The sequence below is a fragment of the Zeus faber genome, assembly GCF_960531495.2.
Source record: "Zeus faber genome assembly, chromosome: 9".
Lineage (NCBI taxonomy): Eukaryota > Metazoa > Chordata > Actinopteri > Zeiformes > Zeidae > Zeus > Zeus faber.
In genome coordinates this window covers 15755824-15780672 of record NC_137197.1, presented here as the reverse complement: position 1 = coordinate 15780672, position 24849 = coordinate 15755824, and the positions used below count along the sequence as shown (strand labels likewise).

The 24849-nt window shown below is 43.9% G+C and overlaps 1 protein-coding gene across 2 annotated transcripts in view; it reads left to right on the top strand.

Moving 5' to 3' along the window:
* grik4 (glutamate receptor, ionotropic, kainate 4) overlaps nt 1-24849 on the top strand; it is a gene marked incomplete at both ends in the record, with an annotated part of 156478 nt that overhangs the window by 32507 nt on the left and 99122 nt on the right. For both annotated transcript variants that reach the window (XM_080007177.1, XM_080007176.1), the window contains 2 exons: nt 850-947; nt 19812-19977. In XM_080007177.1, coding sequence (XP_079863303.1) covers nt 850-947; nt 19812-19977 — 264 coding nt within the window. The remainder of the gene's footprint in view (nt 1-849; nt 948-19811; nt 19978-24849) is intronic.

Below are 24849 nucleotides of genomic sequence, written 5' to 3'. Positions count from 1 at the left end.
CAGTGGCTGCTCTCACAACATTGACCACAGAGGTTTAATTACAAGCCAGGATTATCAACCCACACAAAATGATTCTTTCTTTTATTTTTTTTATGTCTCGAAAAATTTGAGGCTGGGGGCCTGTGTGCTCATGAGTGAGCGAATTCCGTCTCCCCGTCACCACAATCACTTTTCGGAAGAAAATGTTTTCGTCCCCAGAGGAAAATTCCTATAAAACAATATAATATTGAATGAAAAAGGCTGATATTTGCCATTTAGAGGCAAATATGTTGGCTTCATAAAACGTGCTCGCTGACTGAATGTGAGACAGACTTTAGATTGGAAGTCTCCCTCGGATCTAATTTCTCTATTATTCTCTCTCTCTCTCTCTCTCTCTCTCTCTCTCTCTCTCTTTGTCGAATTGAATGTCCATTGCAATGATTTGTTCCATATTTCTATCAAAGCCGCTAACATTCACAGCTTTCATAGGTCTCACCAGTAAAGTGGGTAACATAAGTGGAAGCCGCGGGATAATAAAAGCCTTGGTCCTTCGTATTGTTTTAAGTCACACATGCACCTTTGTGTTCTCCGGAGTCCTGGGGAAGCAGCTGTCTGCCGGCCAATATCTGTTTAGAGATGGGTTTTCGAGGTTCTCTTTTTTTTAATTGTCCAATTTCAGAAACGTCCAACCGCTGTACTACTACTATTCTCAGTGGCACTGACTGTTTTCTCCTTCTCTTGTTTTCTCTGTTACTCTTGTTCTCTCTCTCTCTCTCTCTCTCTCTCTCTCTCTCTCTCTCTCTCTCTCTCCCCCTCTCGCTCTCCTTCCATCTCCACCCGGGCCCGTAATCGTTCCCTGTGGTGCCTCAGTGTGCCAGATCATGTCCAAAGGGGTGGTGGCCGTCCTCGGTCCCTCCGCCAGCCCGGCCTCCAACTCCATCATCAGCAATATATGTGGTGAAAAAGAGGTGAGTGGACATAACACAGACATATGGACAGCTGCCTTCTCATGGTATACACAGACTTACCACTAACTACGTGGTTTTATTTTTTTATAAACAGAAATGGCCATTAGTGTGTTTTCTGTTTTGATGAAACACGCCACCATTGTGTCGGAGCCTGGGATTCCATTCTCCCTCAAATCAAAAGCGGCGGTACAAGGTCCTCCACCCCCTCATTAGCCATTAGCTTGTACCTTAGCAGTTTTGGGCTCTGATACCCCGAGAAGCCATTGTTTGGACATCATTATAGCCATCAAACCAAAAGGCTGCAAAAGAAAATGATGCCATTTGAGAGCATCCTGCTCCTAGCACCATTTCCCCGAAACCAATTATTTGACCGTGTGATACAAACCCAATTGCAGCGGAATAAAGCACTCATATGCACTGAAACCGTTAATACAAATATAAAAATATTAATATAGAAAAATACGGAAAAATACAGTCAGCAAAAGCCCCCATTCAACAATATACTCCAGTAAAGGTATTTGATATTGAATGTACTACAATAGGAAATACTTCAACAGCTTGACCTCAACATATTCCATCATTAATGCAGTGACCTCTCTTTGTTTTTTTATTTGCCGAAATTATCGATAATCAATTTGTAAAAGCGCCAGCGTCTAAGCTTGACCCAGCCAACAAAAACAGGAAACCATTAGGCCCTGTATGAATAACCCATGTAGTGAGAATAAACAGTGCTTCGCTTTCAAATTTAGTTAAATGAAATGGTAAAATACACTAGGGTGGAAATAGCAATATTAATCTTACCCAACAATTTAATGTATTTCCCTGCGAAGCTGGAGAGAGAAGAGGGTAAAACTCCACATTTTCCATCATTTTTCCATGGCAGAGGGAAGGTTGGCTTGAGCGGAGCGGCTTCCAAACAGCTCCCTGCAGGATACTAATTGGCTTGTCTGAACCCTGGCATGGTGGGTTTTTCTATCGGATGTCAAGGGAGGGACCGCGTTTGAATTAATGCAGAAACATGACAAGATCAATCATCAACAAGAGAAAATATGCACAAAGAAGGAAAAAACAGCTGTAAAAAATATAGCGTTTCCCCCTCTGGCTGTTCTGTAATATTCTTAAAGATTTATTGTCAAATGTGTCAAAAGCACACCGTATGTATTTTGTATGAGGGACGACAAGGCAATGATTGAAATGAACAGAAAGATTAAACATATGCCAGCTGTCTCGTCTAGTGATTTGTTATATCATATATGGCTATAATTTGACTTTATCTACACAACTCTCAGTGGAATTGTTTGATTGTCTGATCAATAAAGCTATTAATAGAAGTCTACAAGCCCACGCTCTGGAGTGTCCTCTGATCCGGTATTTGTTACTAATGAGAGATGAGACTGTTTTACTGTGCGGAAAGCTAAACGCCTCTCTGCCGCATGAACTAAATGGGCCGGCCACTTTGAAATACGGACTGTGATAGTTTCACTGACTACTAATGTGAGTTAAAACAAGACCATGAAGAGAAAAGGGACTCTTTTGAACAGTTGTTCTATGTATTTAGTTCAAGAAACGATGACGCTACGGTACCACCAGCAGTTTCTAAGTTCAAGGCTTTCTCTTTCTATACTCATGACTTCAGTTCAACTGAGAAACAATTATTAATTATATTATTGTTTAGGTCTGCAGTGCTGGAACCCTATTGTTTTTGCTCAGATTTTATTATTTTTAATCTTCATGGCGTCTTTCGGGGCTGAGGGTATCTGAAACATTGCAACCGCAGTACACACAGACATGGTTTGGGTCTCGGTTTTCAGACATCTTGTTGTTCCTGTTTGATCAATATCTATGTACATTTGGAGCAGATATTTGTGAAAAACTGCTATAACGTTGATGCGACTTGATTAGTTTCAGGAGCGAGGAGAACAAATATTTTAAAGCACTCTTCAAGAGCCAAATATCAAAAAAGAGCCGAAGTTCTCATCACTATTTGGAAAAGGAAACATCGCTCTATCCAAAAATACGATAAAAGTGATGAAATTCAGGTTAATGGGACATACAGTATATGACGGACAGCATACGTCCATCATGAAAGGACCATATCTCCGTGTCTTTGTGAGGTTCTGTCCAGTGGTGGAGCAAGTTAAAGCCGGGCCCAGGGGCAGAATGCACGATCGGGCCCTGTTATAAATATATATATAGATATATATACATAACTATATATATATCTATATAAATCTATATATATTAGGGCTGTCAATCGATTAAAACATTAAAATAGCGATTAATGGCAAATTAATCTCACATTTATTTATCTGTTCAAATGTACCTTAAAAGGATATTTTTCAAGTGTTTAATACTCATATCAGCATGGGAGTGGACCAAGATAAGGGCTTTATGCAAATGTGTGTTTATTTGAAATCAATTAACAACCCCAAACTATGACAAATATTGTCCAGAAATGCTCAAAGGTATTACATTTGGCATGAAAAAAATAAATAAAATAAAATGCTCAAATCATAACATGGCAAGCTCAAGCCCAACGGGGAGGAACAGAACAGATGGGCATGTTGACCTGCGGTGGTGCCAGTGGCAGCCTCTCCAGGAGCTCTGTGTGCACTGTGTCCATTTTACTCTTTTTTCAGCTTTGTTTTCACTTTTAACTTTCTCCACTGCGGGCGTTGTGTGGATCTCTTTTCATCCTATGGATATGGCTTTTTCTTATCTGCGAGGCAGCGGCGCAAACCTTGTTTATTCGAGGGAACAGCTGCTCTCACTCCGAACAATGGGGCGCGGCGGCAATGTTTGGCCCCGTACCGGAGGAAAGTCCCTGTCTGCTCCCGAGAATCCACACCAGCGTCTGCTTTCCGCTGAACAGTAAAACTACAGTCCCTGTGGATCTTCTGGTTCCTCACCGGGGCAGCCAGCTCGTGGGTCTTGTTGGCCGGCGAGTTCACGTTCCCCATCACTACCGATGGTACAGAATACAGGGCTTGTACCTCCACCACCGTTGGCTTCGCCTCAGCTTCGGTAACTTTGCCTAAGTTGAGCGGTGGGCGCATTAACGTCAGGTGGTGCAACCCGGGACACCGAGCCGTTAAGGTGACTACATGCAGCCGGGACACGGAGCTGCTGGCGGTGGGTGCCCGGGGAGTTGTCGCGTGCCATCACTGTGTGCGTCTCGCCGCAGGCGCGCGGAGAGACGGCGCGCGACGTCAGCCGCTCCCGTCTTTCTATCTCCTACTCCTATCCACTATCGCGAGGCTGCAAGCACAAGACGTGTCGGCGCCATCTTGACTGCGGGTCGGGCAAACAGTCATAAAACAAAACATGCGTTAATGTGTCAAGCACATTTGTGCCGTTAAAATTTGGGTTATCGTGTTAACTTTGAAAGCCCTAATATATATACGTATATATATATATATATATATATATATATATATATATTCTCACAAGGCTCACAAGCCTTGCTCTACCTCTCACACAAATTCCAAGCATTTGAGGCACCATCACAAAACGAGCAGATGGCCACTGCACAACAGTGGGACTTATAGGACACACGTAGGCTATATAAGTTAACGAAACGCTATTTAGACCATTTTGGTTTGTCTTTTTAACGGTCTTATTTAATGTTGTTTGATCAGTTAAAACGGACAACCGAGGGAAACAAAATAACACTACAAATGCATTCCTGCCTGCACGGCACAAATTGTGCACGACGGCGCGCCACACAACCCGCTACAACTACCAGGGTACTATCAGAACAACTAGACTTCCAGTTACTACTACACATTTTTTTGCAGACCGTCACAGCACTGTAGCCGACCTGTTATACCGGCTTCCTGACCCTGATGATGGCGACACTTGTAGAGGGGACGCATCGCTGCTAATGCAAGGCTTGTTTGGAGTTGCAGTAGGTGGACAATGAGGGCGAGGGCAAAATACATGTCTAATTTGGACAGTTTGGACATTCCTTGTTCCACTTGATTTTTATTTTTATTTTTTTCATTTTTGAGCTCCACTTTGGAGGGGAATTCCGTCCCACATCTGCACGTTGTAACATTAACTCAGAGCGTGCAAATACTACTCAAGCGACACAACATTTCAAAATGATCTAATTTAATGGGTTTTTTTTGAGTCAACTCAAATTCAATGACTCAAATTGTTGCCATTTCCACTGATTGAAGGGAGGGTAAAGCTTTAAAGGTGACACTGTACTGTATCAGCGCCCAAACCAAGTCCGTTGGTTGCGTAAAAACATGTCAAGGGCCCGCCCGACACGCCATAAACAAAAATTTAAAGGTGGTGTCTCGGGGGCTCCGGTGCAATCCCCCCCCAGCCCCTCCCAAAGCCCCGCCCCCGGCTCCGTCTGAGTCTGCGTCCCCAAAAATCTCCCACCTTGAGCGTCACGGCACAATAAAGCCGGCACTCCAACGGCTAGTTAACCAGGACACCGGCGGCAATATTGCTTCCGACAGAGCCCACTAGGTGATCAGCCAATCATCCGCCAGGCTCTATCAATCATCCTCCGAGGGCCAACACCAGGGGGACGCAGCAGGGAAATGGAGCCCATCTGGGCCTCACGCTAATAATGACTAATGGAAAAACAGGAGCTACAGGGAAGAGGGGGGTCGCCGGCTTGGTGCAGGCGGTTCATAACCCTCGTGGCTGAGCTTCGGAATCTATCGCACCTTCATGGCAGACGTATACATCACAGGGAGCGATGGATTGATATTTACTTTCTAAAAGAAAGAGTAATCGCAGCCTCGGCGCTGTATATACTGTATAATGTATGGGGCCGGTCCACAGGTACTCACGCTCCGCTGCCAAGAAATGCAATAATGGCTCTCATGGATGGCAGCTTGGAAGATTTTATGATTTTGAGTGAAGCATAAAGATTTAAATATTTTATATACTGCAGTGCCTTTTTAGTTCAGGATTCAAGCTTCACACAAGGTTTTATTCACACTGCTTTTTTTTAATAAACTGCGCGTTGGGCTGCATTTCAATGAGGCGTTTCACTTTCACTTTTCATTAGCGGGAGGAGCGCGTCACGTGTCACGGAAATAAAGCGTGTTTTGAGTCCTCGATTTTTCAAATTCCACCAAACATTTCCGTTGAAACTGGAGTTTTGTGCAAACTGCTCTTAGACATGAGTGCTGAATTTCATTCCTGTGCGGATTTCTAAAAAACTGGATTTGATTTTTCTCTTACCCTACATTATTCTTTGTAGTACAGTACTGTTTCAGAAGTGCAATCCCCAATTAAACGTATCTCCAGGTCGTGGTTTGATCAAAATTAGTTTTAGCAGCTCAGGACCAAAATCCACGGCCAGAAGCTGCTTCTGAACCAGGAATATTCCTTTCGGCCGCTTCACTAGAAAGCAAATTAACTCGGAAGGATTCCTCCAGCGGGTTGGGAAACGGCAATTATTGCACACATCCACCAAACAAAGTCAGGGCACAGATGATTGCCTGCAAATGCTTGTTGGGAAAATTTGAAGAGCTTTGGACGGAGGGGAAGGTTTTGTTTGCGGGTCCAGTGCTTAATTTGTACGGCCATAGGAAAACATTCTCCGGCATCGCATGTCTGTTTTGGATTGCCTTTTGAACCGTTCGTACGGCACAGCCTACCTGGACACCCACCACGGTGGCCGCTCCCGCTGTGTGCGCAGCCATTCCCATTTAAATGCACAGCCTGTTGGCCAGCACGAGGATATCGCATTGCTCATTGTAACATGAAAAGTCAGTTAGCCAAACCCATTTGATGTACTGAACACAGACATTTAGCAGGTTAGCGCCACTCACTGAACTCTATACCCATGGAAAGAAAGACATGGCAGGCATTTAGACGGACTGCCTCCTGCACATTAGTCTATCGGAAGCTATTCAGAAAGATGTGAATTCCTGCTGAACAGCGAGGCAGGGATGGGGTATCGCCTCGAGCGGCGTTTTCAGGGCCTTCCAACACAGAGACCCAGGCAGAGATGTTGCACACGCACCGGTTCGTTGTAGAGAGTGAGCAGGATGGAACAAGCCGGGAGCAGATGATGTGGTGACAGAGGCTCTCCTCCTGTGTGTGTAGGGGGTATGGGAGATTTAGCTGCTGCTCGTTGATTGTTCTGAATATCTTGCCAAAATGTAATTTCACCTATATTTTGTAATATCATCCACATTTTAGAATAATTGTCCACATTTTGTAATAAACACATTGAAGCCAATACGTTATAAGTTTAGGTATTACGTTGCAGGGAACTTTCATGGAGTTTTTATAGGGATCTTTCTAATGGGTTCACACAAGACATCCAAAACATATGAAATTGATGAAAGTAAGAAAGTAAAGTCTTGATATGAATGAAGACAGCAATTTTGGTGTGGCAGTACATAATGGCTCGAATTATTACTTAGTCATAGAAAAATTGTAAGCCCCGCAAAACACAATTACCATTGCATTATGTAATAGGTTATTGCAAAATGTGAATTTTATTACATAATATAGGTCAAATGTATTAATTTTCATTTTGGCAGGTCATTACAAAATGGTGTAAGGGTTACATGAGGCGTAGTTACACAGCCTTTTTCCAGACCTGGCAACCTCCCACTCAAAGGGAATCCTGTTCCCTCCAATATTTGTGTCCGTGGTCTAATCATCGTGGTGTGGCGTGATGAAGTATTGTTCCCCAAACAGGCGACAGGGGCCAAAGCGTCGGCCCCCAGTCACTTTATTCATCCAGTTTTCCGTTAGAAGCCGCGTCTCCGTCTGCAGCTTTCATTTTGAATGCGCCGCACCTTTGTCCCTGCGTCGCTTTTGTCACTTCTGTTTGGTCATTCGACGCTCTTCCTTTTATTTTTCCCGCCCTCTTCCGCTGCCTGCCATAGCAGTGCGCAGTGCGCCCTTTCCCCAAAACCTGACCGCCATTTCCTTTTGTCCCTCTTGTGTCTTCTCCCCTTTCATTTTTTTTCCGTCCCTCCCTCCGCCCCTTCAGGCTCCTGTTTCCCTCCTTCCAGCCCTCTCTCGTCGGCGTTGTGTCCCATTACCGGGTCAGGCTGTGGCCGGCGCTGGTGAGAGAGAAAACTTCAGGCGGAAGAGGGAGGACACCATTTGAAAAGCAAAGTGTGCCTGCTTCACAGCCTCTCTCTATCTCGATCTCTTATCCCTGTGACTCAGACCACAGTGGCATTATATTTGCTGTATGGTTCCTTGTCTTTTCAGGATGGTGGACAATTTATGCATAACTATGTGTCTATTATAGAAAAAAATTATATTAAAAAAATATATATTCAAGTTGTTTTGCTCTCAGACCGTCGGCAGCCTTTAGAGGCCGGTAACAAACAGCGATCCGAGACAAAGATTAACATTTTTTATTTCCAGGTCAAATTTGATTCGGTAGGAATAAGTCAGTGTGAACCGCTGCACATTATTGGGTCTTTAAAGCCGCATGTTTGTTTATTCATGGCAGTGTAGGAGCCTTGAGAGGGAGATGTAACCTATCTGCGGAATATCAATTGGATTTTCAGCATTCCCTCCACACCAGAAGCCTTTCACACCTTAATTCTCCGGCAGGTTTTTTTTCACCTCCTGAAACGGCGATGAGACGTACAGAAGCGTGATGTAAATTAGCTTTCCACAACTATTTCAGTTCCAAAAATGTGTTGTCGATACATCACATTGATAAATTATGCCCACCTTAATATTTCATTGGCCTTGAGATATACATATTTTAAAACTATCGTTGAAATGTAATCTCTTTCATTGGCTTAAAAGGCGTGAAATGATGGAAGGTAAATGGGAATTTGTGTATGTGTGTGTTTCAGTAGACATGTGTCTCGTGTGCCTTTATTTATATATATATGTCCCTATATATATATATATATATATATATATATATATATACTGTATATATGTATATAAACTGTATATATATATATATATATATATATACTGTATATGTATATATATATATATATATATATATTACACTCCAAACTCATATTTCCTGACCATAGAAAGCTCAACTCAACATTCTCAGCTTTTTCATGTTGCATATTCCAACCTATAATCAACATTAATAGTAACTAATATTTGATGAGTTTCTTTTTGATGAAACCCCTGTTTGCCTTGCATGCATGGTCTTTTCCCAGCTGGACCGTCTTCCGGGCCCAGACAGTGGTTGTGAGCATCTGCGTGTTTGGAACAAAGCAACGTTTGCCCTGGATGTTTTGGATGTTTTGCTGGGCACGGCTCCGTGGAGGATGCCTCTGTTCTCTCTGTTCTGCGTGCAAACAAAGCGCAGGTGCTCCCTCTGTCTCCGCCTGATCATAATTAGAGCGACACAGATGTCTAATGCACCTCCGCTGACCCCTTCTCCCACCGCTCCATTGATCCGTCTTGTCAAGCCTCCGCCAGCCGAGCGGCCACGCGCAACTCCGAACTCTCTATCTCTCTCTCTCTCGTCGTCGTCGGGAAGTCGCCTCTTGATTTGATCACGGAGATGAAAGCGGCAGAAACCGCGCCACCTCCCGAGCGAACGCCGAGCAAAATGGATTTCAATTTAGCTGATTGCCATCATGTAAAATGCAGAGGCGCGGCGTCCTGCATCCTGTCGTTACTTTTGTTTCCCAGTCGTCGGTGTCAAGCGAAGCTTTTGTTCGTTGGGGAAGGAGACAAGACACCCTGACGCAAACGCATGCTGATGCCGCTCGGTGTCACACGAGGAGCCGGAGATTGAATTAATGCTCCGCAATTTCCACCATGTATCCTGAAGCTCGGCAACGACGGATTTTCTCTTTTTGATGAGCGTTTTTCTTTTCTGTTTTTTCGTTTGTTTGTTTGTTTTTTTTGCACCTCGGGCACAGCGGCGCAGTGTGCTTTTTTTCCTTTCCCAGGATTTGTTGCCAAACTGTTTGTCATTTGTGTTGTGTAAAGTTGAGCTATGCTTTGTGTGATGTAAATTAAACATTTGGCCGGGCTCCCGGAGCTAGATTAAAAATCAGCTTCTCTAATCAAAGTTCCCCGCAACAAATTCTGTCAATGAAGGGTATGAAAATCCACGTTTGGAAAAATGTATTGATTTTCTCGTGCAAAATAAAGAACAACCTATGAAGCCATGGTTCACGTTTGACAACCATAGATGCCGATGGATTTATATTGATCAGGCCTAACCGTGGAGGTATTGATGGTGCCGTGTGTTAAATCACTCAATTAGGTGGACAGCTTGACAAATCAGATCAGTAGTTTGCTTCTTTTTTTTTAATTTATTTTTTTACCCTTCCCGCTCACAGTAATATACTCACAGGGCCCGTGACTAAAGGTCTGTAGTGGAGCTTTAAAGCATCACGTCCCCTTTCATAAAGATCTCACTTTTTCTGAAGTGAAACAGATGAGTGAAGAAAAGCAATTTCTTGAGGGGAAGGAACTATTTTTCCTCTCGATGTTCTGCTCTCCTAAAAAGGCACCGTGGGATCTGCCAGCCACTTCATCTTTCTCACTGGTCAGTTTCTGCTCTGAACCACTGGGACCTGCTGAAGGCTCATTACCAGCGCAAATAGAGACAGGGCTTCATGGGATGGAACTTGGGGATGAGCCAGCGATGGTGATGGTGATTGTTGGTATGTGGACGGGAAGCTATTGTGGACTAAACGAAATCAACCCTTTTTATCTGCCGCGGCCCATCTTGTCCGTTTTTCTCCCACCAAAATTCCACCCCTCTTCCGGAATTCCAACAGCTGGCCTATTAAATCCCACTGGAGTCCTCTGGTAGCAACAGGGGATCAGGTAGACATAATAGACCACCACCTGCTCAACCCCATCCCCTGTCACCCTGCGCCACCTACGCTGCCAAAGCCCTCTGTGGCATTCATGCCTTGGCATCGCACTTGCTGACTGATGAACTGTGCTTCCAGCAGCATCTGTTCTCCAATGCTCTGTGGCCAACATTAATTCTCTGGCTCCTGCTTGATGAGCTGTGGCTTAATAGCCCTTGCTTCTTGATTGGCTGGTGTGATTGGCTGATCTCTACATTTATTAGCTATGACCACTCCACAAAGGTAAATTAACCGCTCTCCAACCGGCTTAAGATAACCCTTCCTCCACGACGGAGTACTATTTCAAAAGCAATTTGGCCTTCCAGCGGAAGACGTTGTAGTCTATTTGATAGCGCGGATCACTGCGCGGATTACAATGAGTTACGACGCGCACAGCTAACATTACCTTTCCATAACCTGAGGACCTCGACATCCAGCACCGCCGACTAATGTCGTGCTCTTGAAAGTCGAGGTATATTTTATTAAACAGAGCTTTGTTCTTGTCCCTGCGAGGGCACGCAGCAACAGATGCAGCTCCTCATTATTCCGCCTCGGTTTGCCATATGGCGTCCGATTTGCACACTCACCTCCACTCACTGGGACTCCTTCTCATCGGGCCGTGTTAGGTTCACAGGGGACAGGTAGTAGATTGACTTGGTCACTTGTAAGCATAATGGCAGCGGCGGCCGGGGATTGTTGATTTGGACACAGGGAAAAATTACCTGTCCATTTTACTCTCGCTCAAAAGTGAGCCTTCCCCGCTCCCCTGATTTTCCACGAGATATGTGATACCCCAGAAGATAATTGTATTATACGTGGGCTCCAACTGCAGCACATCAACGTCCATTTTGGAAAGTGAAAGCCCAAATTGATAGCGGCTCTGAAGAGACAACCACCAGATCCAAGGGAAACAGCTGTCTGGAAGAGACAAGGCAGTACACTTTGTGAAAACAATGCTTATTTGGAGGATGCTGCATTATTTACAGTCCCCCCCTAGAGGACCGAGATCCAGACAAAACACTGAACTGAAGCAGATTCATGGTGAAATAAAGCAATAATAATTGCAAGTCATAATTCAGGGAATTAGAACTATATGCCGCTTCGGTCATGGGGTCCCCAAATTTAGATAAATACAACAGACATTATTCAAAAGAAATATATAGAGAAAATAGTTCTAATGAGGTGGCTTAAAGGTCAACATGTTTGATTTGCCTGTAGGCTCTGGTGGCTCTGGTCAACTTGAGCCTTGAAGAACCCCCAACAGTTTGAACTTGTGCACTGGTCTTTTAGGGAACAGGTCTGTGGCTCGGGGCATTGCATCCTGGCTTTAAAAATGACCAAGAGAAAGACGAAAGAAGTTGGGGGAGAAAAGTTTTGAACTGCTTTCCCACTGAGTTCTGAGCTCATTGGCAAACGTGAGCCAGCATTACACGTCACGACTGTGACTCAAGGCCCACGATCTTTCTGTCTTCCCAGCTGCTTTCAACTCCCCGTGGTGTGTCGAGACTCCCTCCTTTCCAAGCCCCGGTGTCTCCTCGCGCCCACCTTCAGATTCTGGTCCTCCGTCACTAATTTGTTGACCCTGTTGTCTTTACTTATCCTGCCCTCTACATTGCTTCCCCCGAGGATTTGGAATAGTCGGCCCCACCGTATTGGGTCCTTCCTTAGTATGGACACTTTAAAATCCCGTCCTAAGCCCTGTCTTTTTTCCCCGGCTGTGAGCGTAAGGTCTACTCTGCCTTAATGTTTGTCAATTGCGTGGACGGTGTTTTGTCTCTCACTTCTTCTAAGGTAGTTGTTTTAGGTGTATCTTAGGTATCTTATTTTCATTTGATTTATTGAAGTTTCCTTTAATGTATTAGATAGATAAATAGAGAGATAGATGGATGGATGGATGCATAGATGGATAGATAGATAGATAGATAGATAGATAGATGGATAGATAGATGGATGGATGGATGGATGGATGGATGGATGGATGGATGGATAGAGAGATAGATAGATAGATGGATAGATACATACATAGATAGAGAGATAGAGGGATACTGGATGGATGGATGGATAGATGGAGAGATACGTAGATGGGTAGATGGTTAGAGGGATGGATGGATAGTTGATGGATGGATGGATGGATGGATAAATAGATAGATACACAGAGCAGCTCTCATTAAAACAATAGGCAACCATAATAAAGTAATAGAATATAATTGGAGATAAATTGGCAATATGCAATAAACCAAAAACATAATAAACATTTCACAATGTCCAAAACAGGAAATTGTGCAAGTTATAATGAGTTATAGATTCAACTTGACTTCATTACGCAGCACATGGTCAACATGTAGTGTCTTTTGAAATGGCTTTATAGGTAAATTTGAGGATAAACTTCAGTTTAATTGACTTATCCGTCTCATGTCATGGAAACAGTGCCATTTTACATCTGGAGAAGGTAGAACAACACGGAACATGTTATTGTAATACCAATTCAGTATTCAGTCATTCAATTCAGTCATTCAATTCAGTACATTAGAGAACACAACTCTACTCAATTTCAGACTCTCCTTTGGCATCCAACAGGAACATATCTGTGGGCCATCAGGGCGGCAGCAGCTTAAGCCGTAGAGCAGATCATCAGTCATAGGGTTGCTGGTTAGAGCCCCGGCTCCTTCTGCTGCCCCCGCCCCCCAAATAATAATAATAATAATAATAATAATAATAATAATAATAATAATAAAAAGTGTCCTTGAGCAAGGCGTCCAACCTCACACTTCTCCCGATGAAGTGGTTGTGGCCTTGCTTGGCAGCCTGAGTGGATGAATAAGAGGATTAGTGGATGAATTAGAGGCATTAAGTGGCAGCGTACAAATGGAAACCAAAAAGGGGTCCTAAATTGAACAGAGAAACAGCTGTTAGTGTGAAGTTCAGTAAGAAAAAAAACTCCTAATGCATCAGTCGAGCTACTTTGCAGCTAACTCTGTAGAGTAACTCTTTTGAATACGGCACAAAGTGGCTCGACCGATCCCTCCCACATAGACAATTCACATCCCATTTAGTTGACAGCCTACATTAAGGGCGTAAGAGTCCACACCACAAATCTAGTCAGTCAACACTTTCAAGGGAGGCACTTATATCTAAAATAATTAGAACTCAACTTTCTCCAATATCTGCTTTTAAAAGGTCGTTTTCTTTTACTGAAATGAAGGCAGCCTCTGGTTATGATGAATTGGCATTTTAGGCAATTTGGAATTCGACACTGGCGGAAAAGGTAGCGTTGCACTGGCCTCTATAGGTCAATACTTTAAACCAGGTTTTATACTCTCGTCTCCCATTGACACCCAAGGGAAGGAAGCGGCGAATGCCAACATGACCGGCATGCGACCAGTAAACCTGAGTTGTAGTTCAACGTTCCCGATCAGAGAAGCCGGTGTGACATCAGTCTTCTGAGGGGAATTGGAGAAAGCGACGAGAAAGCTCTCGGCCATTAAAAAGATTGCAGGGTGATCAAAGAGATGAGTCCAAAGCAGCGACGGAGATCAATTTAACGTTTTCCGTTCAGTAATATTTGCTGGTGAGGAAGTAAAAGTAATGTGAAACCTTTATGGGGCTAATCCTTTTTAATAACAAGAATTTAAAAGCCGTGATGTTCCAGATGTCCTCAATTTCCTTGGCAACGCTTTGTCCTCAATTTAAATCTGTCGGACCCTCAGTGGGAGTTCCCATTAAGCCACGGCTGCAACTTTTTATTTACACTTCCAGCGTTAATGTGGGCGATAGATTCAGCAGTATAGGTATTATCAGCCCCCCCCCCCCCTGAAAAAAAAGGGGGACCGTTTTTTCAATGTTAGAGTGCAGATCAACAGCCGTTAATAGATATCTGTGAAAGCCTCTGAACACTTCAGCAGAATATTTGTGTCTTGTTCTAGTTGTTGTTCTGCCCAACTTGTCGTTTCGGATACTGGCATTCAGCTAATATACTATATTGTCCTTCAAGGTTATAGGGTAGGCTACAATCTGGACTTGATTTGGCAATTATGAAAATGGTAATGGCTGTTAAATGTAGATAACAATGACACTACAATGAATTCTCCAGTGCAAGATATGCTCAAAGCTATACGGTATATGAAACAGACAAACACACAGTTGTAAATGTAATTTATAAATACACCGATCAGCCACAACATTAAAACCACCTCTAATAACCACTAATATTGTGTGGCTCCCCCTCGTGCCGCAAAACAGCTCTGACCCGTGGAGGCATGGACTCCACAAGACCTCTGAAGGTGTCCTGCGGTGTCTGGCACCAAGACGTTAGCAGCAGATCCTTTAAGTCTGTAAGTAGTGAGGTGGGGCCCCCATGGATCGGGCTTGTTGTTCCAGCACATCCCACAGATGCTCGATGGGATCGGACCCTAGTCCCGCCCCTCCACGTGATGTAGAAGAAAACATGATTCATCAGACCAGGACACCTTCTTCCATTGCCTGCGGCTACACAGCCCCGTACACAGCGAGCTGTGATGCACTGTGTGTTCTGACACCTTTCTATCATAGCGTCATTAACTTTTTCAGTCATTTGTGCTTCAGTAGCCGAACGGTTAAAGTGATCGGACCGGATGGGCTCGACTTCACTATCCACGCGCATCTATGAGCCCATGACCCTGTCGCTGGTTCACTGTTCGTCCTTCCTTGGACCACTTTTGGTGGGGAACTAACCACTGCATACTGGGAACACCCCACAAGACCTGCTGTTTTGGAGATGCTCTGACCCAGTCGTCTAGCATCACTATGTGGTTCTTGTCAAAGACTGTTCACTTGATATATCCCACCCCTTGACAGGTGCCATTGGAACAAGATGATCCCAGTTATTCACTTCACCTGTCAGTGGTTTAAATGTGGTGGCTGATTGGTGTATATATACGTTATATAATATTATGATATAAACTCTATAAATAAAGGGACAGGAAATGACAGGACTTAGTAGCTCCTGATGGAACACAATGCCTATTACTTAGAACGGTACAATACAACATACCAGTTCTTCATCATTTAAAAATGAAATAGAATTCTCAGAACCACGAATCACATCAGAATTAGACTTTAGAATTAGTCTTAAAGTAATATGAGTCAGCGGTGTGATTCTGCTTATGTCTGCCTGTCCAAAGATTAGGGAAATACCATTCATAAAATATGCAATATCTAGTTAAGCAAACATGCATGTTGAATTGGCAGGGAAAAAATTAAAAAATCCACCATCTGGACAAGTGCAACAGTAATTTGATGAATTTTTAATGAGCGTTGTTGTAATGTTCCATCATTCCGACATGTGCACACCACGGTACACATGCACAACAGGCTCAACTTCTCCATAAGAACAGTTGTAATTATTTCTTTATTATGACAACTTCCCCTGGCCATCACACATGTTTTGATATATATTTGTTTTTAATGTAATGTACTTTTGGTTTAATTAGAGGGATGCTTATGCAATCCCTTGATGTGAGAGTTTGAGAAACAATCCGAGAAGAATGAGGAGAAAGTGTCACTTTTGTGGAATCGCTCTGATCATGATTTCACGGCGCTTTGTAAATTGAAAGGGTGCAAATAGCAACGCCATGGCTTTCCTTCATTTCATCAATATGGGTTAGGGTGAGTGACAGAACATTACATTCTAATTGTTTTTGTTGTAGCCTGTACACACAAACAATCACATGTACAAAATAAAAGCCCACCAAACTCAGTTCAAATACATCTTCAATAGGGAAATGGGTTGAATTAAAAACTAATGGATTTTGGGGTTTTATGAGCACACTCAACTTTAAAACGGAAAAGAGAACAAAATGAAAGGGGGGAAAAATAGAGACCAAGAAATAATGGGAAAAGTGTGAAATGAGTTTTTATTTGTAATAATAGCCTACTGTTTCAAAACACACCTGGGTCTGTCTCTCATCCACTCTCTTTATCAGACTTTCTCTCACACAATTGTCTTTTTTTATTAATCATTAATTTCCTTTTTTCACATGAGACAATTTGTGATGTAACCGGCCTTCACTGTCCAACCCGGTCCTTTTTCCGTTCACTTATTTTTACAAAATAATGTGCTGTAGTCGCAATGGGCTACAATAGGTTCCCTAACTTTTCTCCCCTCCTCCTTTTTTTTTTTTTAATGTATTTATTGCCCATATCACATGACTTGTATGGGGAAGCTCCTCAAATTAACATTGACGTGTCCTCCAACTTTTCGATATTTATTTTACAAATTGGAGTAAACTTCATTTTGAACAGTTCAGATGAATCAGAATCAATCCTAACCCTTGATGGCCTGTCTACCCCATGAGATCAGATCGGTCCAAATTTCTTAAAAAAATAAATAAATAAGAAAATGCTTCTTGTTGCTTGTGCTATTCCAACGTGCACAAATCCCCCAAAAAAAGTGTGCTTACGTACAGGCAATACAACACTCACCCACGCCTTTCTATTGAACACTTAATGCTGATGTTTCATGACAGTGACTGAGAAAATCGCCGTTACGCACGGTTACGGGCGGAGCCTTTTTTTTTCTTTGTTTCATTCAATTATAAAATGGAGGAAATACTGTAGAAACGCTATGTGAACACAATAAAAACACACAGATTTTATTTGCTTCGTTTGGGAAAAAATCGCCCTGATATGAGCTGCGGATCGCGCCCTCCGCTGCAGAGCTGCTCCGCTGCAGAGCTGCTCCGCTGCAGAGCTGCTCCGCTGCGCGCGATGCTCAGCGTAACGTTAACTTTAGGGGTGTCTGAAATCATATTACAAGATTCTTCCAGCATGAATATGGGAAATAAAATGTTATGTTTAGGATTACAGGTATGAAGAATAGATACCTGCTGTTTTCACCACTCTGAGGGGGTCCAAGTCTTAATTAGGGGGTTCAGACCCCCCCAAATCCCCCCCGTAATTTGAACTATGTCCGTGTGTGTTTTTCAGTGTGTTCACAGGTGTGTGTAATGCTTTCCAAACATCTGCCACTGCATCAGATACAGCCCATTGAAGCGTTTCGGTTTTATAATCGAAGAGTTGCTGCCCAGACCCCGTCTTCAGAACAGAAGAAGCAGCGGAGGGAGGGAGGGAGGGAGGGAGGGAGTGGTGGAGGAGGAGGAGGAGGAGGAGGAGGAGAAGGAGGAAGAGTGTGTCAAATACATGAAAAAGGACAGCAAACAACCTGAACAGGGCTACAGCAGAGGGCGAAACTATCTTCAGGGAAGGAGTGGTGAGAAAAGAGCACCGTCAGGGAAGATCAAGGAGAGAGCCATTGGGCTGCACATCCCCCCGTGTGGGACATGGCTATTACCCAGGTTTCAAGGCTCCTAGAGCAGAGAGAATGGCGTCCCAGCTGGGGCTGTCAGTGGCCGCCGCACCTCCATCCATCCCCGTGCCCCGAGAGTCCATTACACTTCGATGGACAGGGATGGAAAACCAATCGTTGGGATATGGGGGACAAGAGGAAAGGCAATGTATTGGTGATCGGCGCCACACCGACAGGCAATCTGCCGTGATGAAGAGGCGCTCTCCTCTCCCTCTCTCTCGCTTTCTCTCTCTCTCCCCCTCTCCCTCTCTCACCCCCCTCCACCATGTCCTCGAACATCCCCTTCAAGCCCCGCCGCGCCGGGGACACAAGGCCTTTTGTCGGCCGGCCCCGATGGATGTACGCCGGCCGCACTTGTTCTGGCGCTCTGCCGCAACCGTCAGAAGCGTCTGCGTCCGCCGCGCCGACGCCGTCCGCTGGATGATAGGAAACAGAGCCGGTCTCTATCTCCTCCGGGGGAGTGCGGGATCATTGTGTCCGGGCCGCCGCGGAATGTAATTTGAGATTTGGCTCAGCTTCAGCATGTTTTTGCAGGTTTTTGCAGGTTTAGCGCATTTAAATATATATTGGGGCGTCCAGGGACCGAAAGGTTAAAGGACCCTTGTCTCTCCTCGGCGCAAGGTCTGCTAAACATGTTCATACTTTTTCTGCTACCATTTCAGTTTTTTTTTAGTTATTATGCAGAGATTTCTTTCCCTTTTTGGAGCTGAACAGGCTGAACCCCAATCGCCCGCCTGGTTCTTCTTTCAGAGCGAGGACCAATTCAGCTCGGGCGATGTCCTGATTTGTTCTGTTTGTCCTGTCTGTTCTGCTGGCACTCTTCCGAAAATTTCTATCCTTTCTTTTTTTTTTTCCAGCCAAATTTTCCCTAGTCAATGAAATGTTTTTTTATTTTAATTTTTTTTTATTTGTTCCACCTCGGGTTGTATTGTTTATTGATCTAACGCATGTCTGAGAGCGTTCTTCAATTATGCACTTCACTCCCTACATTCGTTATGATCCTCACGAGGAAATAACGAAAAAAAGTTAAGTGTGGGCATGTGAGCATCTCTTCCGATAATATTCAAACTAAGCGCGCCCCCCTGAAAAAAAAATCGAAGCCGTTCGACGGTATTGTAAACAATGGTCGTGCGTCGTTGACTTGCAAGACTTGTTTGTTTGTTGGGGTGGAACAACAACAAAAAAAGTGAAACACATTTTCTAAAGACGCCATCCATCCTTGTACGCCTTCTTTGTGGTGATAGGACGTTTTAGTTATCTGGTCTGTCTGTGCACGTTAATTAGCACGGACCCCTGGGTTCGAGCGCTTGTAAACAGCAAAGTTTCTTCAAAGCTGACTGCATTGCACAACTTTGATATGGTCTTCCACAGCACATCACATTTTAATATGTTCTACAAAATCAAGCTGTGACACGACGCAGTGCGCGCACGGAGCACGGGCGCCCCATGGACGGCGCGCCGTGGGGCGAGGCACACACTGCGTCCTGGTGGCTCAACCAGATAAGCGTGCATAATATATATAGACGAAATGCCTGCGGGGTCCAGGGTTTGAATCCAGACTGTGATGATCTCTCGTGAGTTTCTATTGTTTCTGGGCGCAGTTTTGGCGCCGCCCTTGAGCCTATGTCGCCTATAGGAAGCCTCGCCCCCGACTCAACGGATGAACCAATCTATTGCAGTGTAATAAACGCATAGCGGTTTTTGTGTGGTTGTTTGATTATTTAGGTCCCCTACGTGAAGGTGGCCCCGGAGGACATCCTGAAGGTCCAGTTCCCCCGGTTCACCACCCTGGACCTGCGACCCACCAACACTGACATCAGCCTGGCCGTCGCCGGCCTCCTCACCTTCTTCAACAGCACCACCGCCTGCCTCATCTGCGCCCAGGACGACTGTGAGTACATGACAAATATCATATATATATATATATATAAATATATATATATATATATATATATATATATATATATATATATATATATATATATTTAGAACAAAAAAAAATCTGGATTCATATTTATATCGGTTTTTATTAGGAAATTTACAAGCTATACAGTATACTTTTTTTGGTGTGCATTATAATCAGGGTCTGCTCTTTATATCTCTTTATGCTGTATTATACAGTAGGCTCTGTTATATCAGGATATGACAAGTACTTTTACTTACTTAATACTTTAGTACATGTACAAGCAAGTACTTATATACTTTTTCACAAGCAGGAATGCCAAGGTAGTACTTTCACTTTTACTTGAGTACTTTTGTGTCAGGGTGTTAGTACTTTTAGCCCAGCGAAAAGTCTGAGTACTTCTTCCACCGCTGCCCGCGGGTTATGGAGGAATACTTCCTACCTGCAGCGCTCCATCTACTTCTGTAGGTAAGGATATAAGTGCATACCAGCAGTATGAACCAGATGCTGAGCTCCACAGTGGAGCCCCGTTCCCTACTGTAAATCCTGGAAGTAAAATATGTTCATTCATTTACCATCTGTTCAAAGTCATCATCACTACAATCTTTCGGCGATAACACAGCAAGGACTTGGCTTGTCACTGACCCCATCAATTAGCCTGCCGCCCCCATCTTTAATAACGGTGTGAGGCCCTTATGCAAACATCCTTATCTTCAAACGCCGACTGCTGATGACAACGTCTGAATTTATACAATGCAAAAAAGACGGAATGTGAAAAAATGAATCAGCGTGTGGTTGCAGCTTTATTCCATTGTTGCTGCTCAGCTTCTGTTTGGATGGATACCCTTCAAATAACAATGAGAAACCCCTGCCTCCCCGAGAAGTCTTCTCTTTTCTTTTTTTTTTTTTTTTTTCCGTTTAATAATTGCACAGCAGATCACACCACGCCTTGTTCCCGCCCTCTCGTGCTCTCGTGAGCAGTAATTACGAACTCCTGGACAAAGTCACTGTGACCACACGTCGCACCTCCTCCTAGAGAGCGAAGGAAAAGGAAGAGGCAGCAGATTTTTTTACCAGGTGGCTCCAAGACGCGTCTGTTCTTTTGCCTTTCAACCTCCCTACGAGTCCTTCTCCGTTTACAGCTTTTAATTCATTTTAAAGCACTCTGTGGTGGAAACATAGTCACAAAAGTCACAAATGCAATAAGAAATAACATTTATTTAAGTATTATTTGCACTACCAATACTATTTATTTAGTCATTTATAGATTTTTTTGAGTTTATTATTTAGTTACATATTATTTATCATTAATTGTTTAAGCCGTATTATAAAGTCTACTGGGTATCAGTTTTACTTTTAATACGACAATTTAAAAAGAGATAATAATAATAATACTAATAATAATACTAATAATACTAATAATAATAACAATAACAATAACAATAATAATAATAATAATAATAATAATGATAATAATAATGATATAATGATGATGATAATTAAAACACACAACTGTTGAAACTGTTGAAAAACAAATTACATTATTCCATCAAATCTGAAATATTTCTGGCATAAATAAATAGATTAAAATCGCAAAATGATCCCGACCCATTTCGAGCACAACTCAGTAATAATAACTGCGGGGGTCAGAAACACATCATTAGCGCTTCCTGTCTCAGGTGAAGCTTCGCCTGTCAGTCTCTCAGATGCCTCTGCTGTGACATTTATCCCACAGAGACCTGAGCAATAAACCAGTGGCGGGGGGAGGGGTGGGGGCAAAACTTTTTAGGGATCCCGGTCTCTGAAAAGAATCCGCGAGGCTGGAGAAGAGGAGCTGTATTTGATATTTTCTGTTCTGTTTCATTTCCTCCAGTCGTCTGTGTGTGTCAGTCGGCCCGGAGTCAGAGGCGATGAAATAAGAGAGGAAGAAATTAAATAAAACAAAGGGGAACGGAGAACAATGGAAGGGAGGGAAGAGAAGCCGTTAAGAAACAGTTTGAAATCAGTATGTTGGAGGACTGAGGATGTTGGGAAACCGTCCTGGAACTACAACAACCAGGTGGAGGAAAGCCAGACGAGGAAATGACATTTCTGAGGTGATCGTCACCTCTGAACCTGCACAGATCCCTTTTTATAATGGCAACGTGCCCGGTGTGTGTGTGTGTGGGTGTTTGTTCGTATTTTGTGTGTGGTGTGTCTATTTGTGTGTGTGTGTGTGTGTGTGTTTGTGTGTGTGTGTGTGTGTGTGTGTGTGTGTGTACTTGTGTACTTGTGTGTTTTTTGTGAGAAGGTGTGTAAAGGAATTTAATTTCTATGTGATTTTATTGAATTAATTGTGTGTGTGTGTGTGTGTGTGTGTGTGTGTGTGTGTGTGTGTGTGTGTGTGTGTGTGTGTGTGTGTGTGTGTGTGTGTGTGTGTGTGTGTGTGTGTGTGTGTGTGTGTGTGTGTGTGTGTCTGTGTGTCTGTGTCTGTGTGTGAGAGATTGAACCTGAATTGTATGTACTAAAATATAGATGTGTATCTGTGTCTGCTTGTGTGTTTTTGTGAGGTATGTAAAATAATGTACATTGTATGTGAATGCCTTTATGTGTTTGTGTGTGATTTATCAATAAATGTATGTGTGTGTGAGTGTGTGTTCATATCTTGTGTGTGTGTTTGTATCTTGTGTGTGTGTGTGTGTATGTGTTCGTATTTTGTGTGTGATGTGTCTATTTGTGTGTGTGTATGTGTGTGGGCGTGTGTGTGTGTGCGTGTGTGTACTTGTGTACTTGTGTGTTTTTGTGTGAGAAGGTGTGTAAAGGAATTTAATTTCTATGTGGTTGTATTGAATGTATTGTTTTTGTGCGTGCATGTGTGTGTGTGTGTGTGTGTGTGTGTGTGTGTGTGTGTGTGTGTGTGTGTGTGTGTGTGTGTGTGTGTGTGTGTGTGTGTGTGTGTGTGTGTGTGTGTGTGTGTGTGTGTGTGCGTGTGTGTGTGTGTGTGTATAAAAGTCCCCGATTTCGCAGCAGCATCCCCTCTGCGTCAGCTCTCAGTTGACTGGTCGGCGACTCATCGGCATGTGCCGGCCCCATTAATCACGCAGGTCGCTGACAGCCTAATAGAGCGTGGCCGATTCATGAATATTTTGGGGCTGCGGAGGCAGGAGTGGAGGTGGAGCCGTGCCCAAAGGCAGCGACCATACCAGGACGGACATTAATCTTGCTAACATCCCCTATCGATGGCACTGAGCGTAACAGCGCGGTACCCCTGTAACTCTGGCCGTACAACCAGAACGCCACCCGCCTCGCTGGCTTTGAGGTTGTGTACATCCCACGTTTGGAGGGTGAAAGATACGACAGGCAAACATGTGGATAAAGACACGAATGATAAAACAACGACGGGCGCTGCGGATTGCCTGCATAGGGAACCGCGTGCATAAAGGCAACGCGCTCCTGAAGCCAGGGGTGCTGCGGCGATCTTGGAGGCGGGGCTTTCATTAGCCCCCTCCTTCCCAGCCCGCCAGGAGGCCGGGAAGGACAAAAAAAGCTTTGAAAGTTATCGGGAGCTAAGCGCAGGCCTCCGCCCGACACCTCCAACAGATGCCGTTTTTGTGGTTGGGGAGCGAAGCCGGTTTATTCACCGCACCGCTCCGTTGCACCGAGTGAAAAGAGAAACCTTCCACCGCTTCCCTTGTAGGTTTGCACTACATCACGCTTAAAGCGATTCAGCTTGCCCCATCAAATTTATCTTCTTCAGAGGCAGCCATTACCAATCTTTTCCCACTCACGGCCATACGTTCCGTAAGTTGCCATCTGTTGGTTTGTCACGGTGGTAATGCGTTCATTTTTAAACATTTTGAAAAATGCAATGAAACCTGCAGTTTTGTTTTGTTTTTTTCATAAATTCTTTATTCATTAAAAACGTACATTTTGCCAATGACTTGTGGCTCTCATGCATTACCGTTGCAAACCACTAGGGAATTATATAGGCGTAATATGCTGTAGTGGTAATCTGCTGTCCATGCTTCCTAGGGCTCAGTTTCAATCTCAGACTGGATAAAATTTATATCAGATATTATTAAGAGTGTTGGGCTCATTACTCAAAAGACTTAATTTATTGCTCATTACTCTTTTGAAAAGTAATATTATTACTTTACTCTTTACGCCCTGCCAACAGTAATTCATTACACTACTCCTTACATATCTTTTCCGTCACACCCCACAAAATTGGTAATTGCGCGTCCTTTCTCCTCGAAATACAGACTTCGCATGTGCGCCTCTGTGTGAATGTGCAGGGTTATCGCCGGTAAGCGCAGCCAAGGCTTCAACTACCGACGCTACTGTGTCTTCTCCATGTATGAAAACACGATCGGCTCGTCGTCACCACTCAGCTCATGTAATAATCCGTGATCCATCCAATGAGTAGTTTCCCGAAGCGCCACGTTCCTTCCTTCCATGGTTGCGACGTAGCTTCAAGGCGGGGGCTCAGCCTCTATCTCCAGCCCTCGTCTCCTTTCTCTCTCCAGCACAATAACTGTCTTGTGTCAACGATCTGCACTTCACCTGATAATTCCATCAGTAAGTTGTAATCAGAGATAATCAAGCGAACACTGTGGCTGCCGGAACCCCAAGACCTGAAATGAGTGGCTGAGAAGGGTGTGTGTGTGTGTGTGTGTGTGTGTGTGTGTGTGTGTGTGTGTGTGTGTGTGTGTGTGTGTGTGTGTGTGTGTGTGTGTGTGTGTGTGTGTGTGTGTGTGTGTGTGTGTGTGTGTGTGTGTGTGTGTGTGTGTGTGCTGGAGGAGGGTGTTAGTGTGAAGGGGTCACAATGAAAATTAGGGTAGAGTGCGTATGATTAATGTTACATGATGATTGATCAAGTGA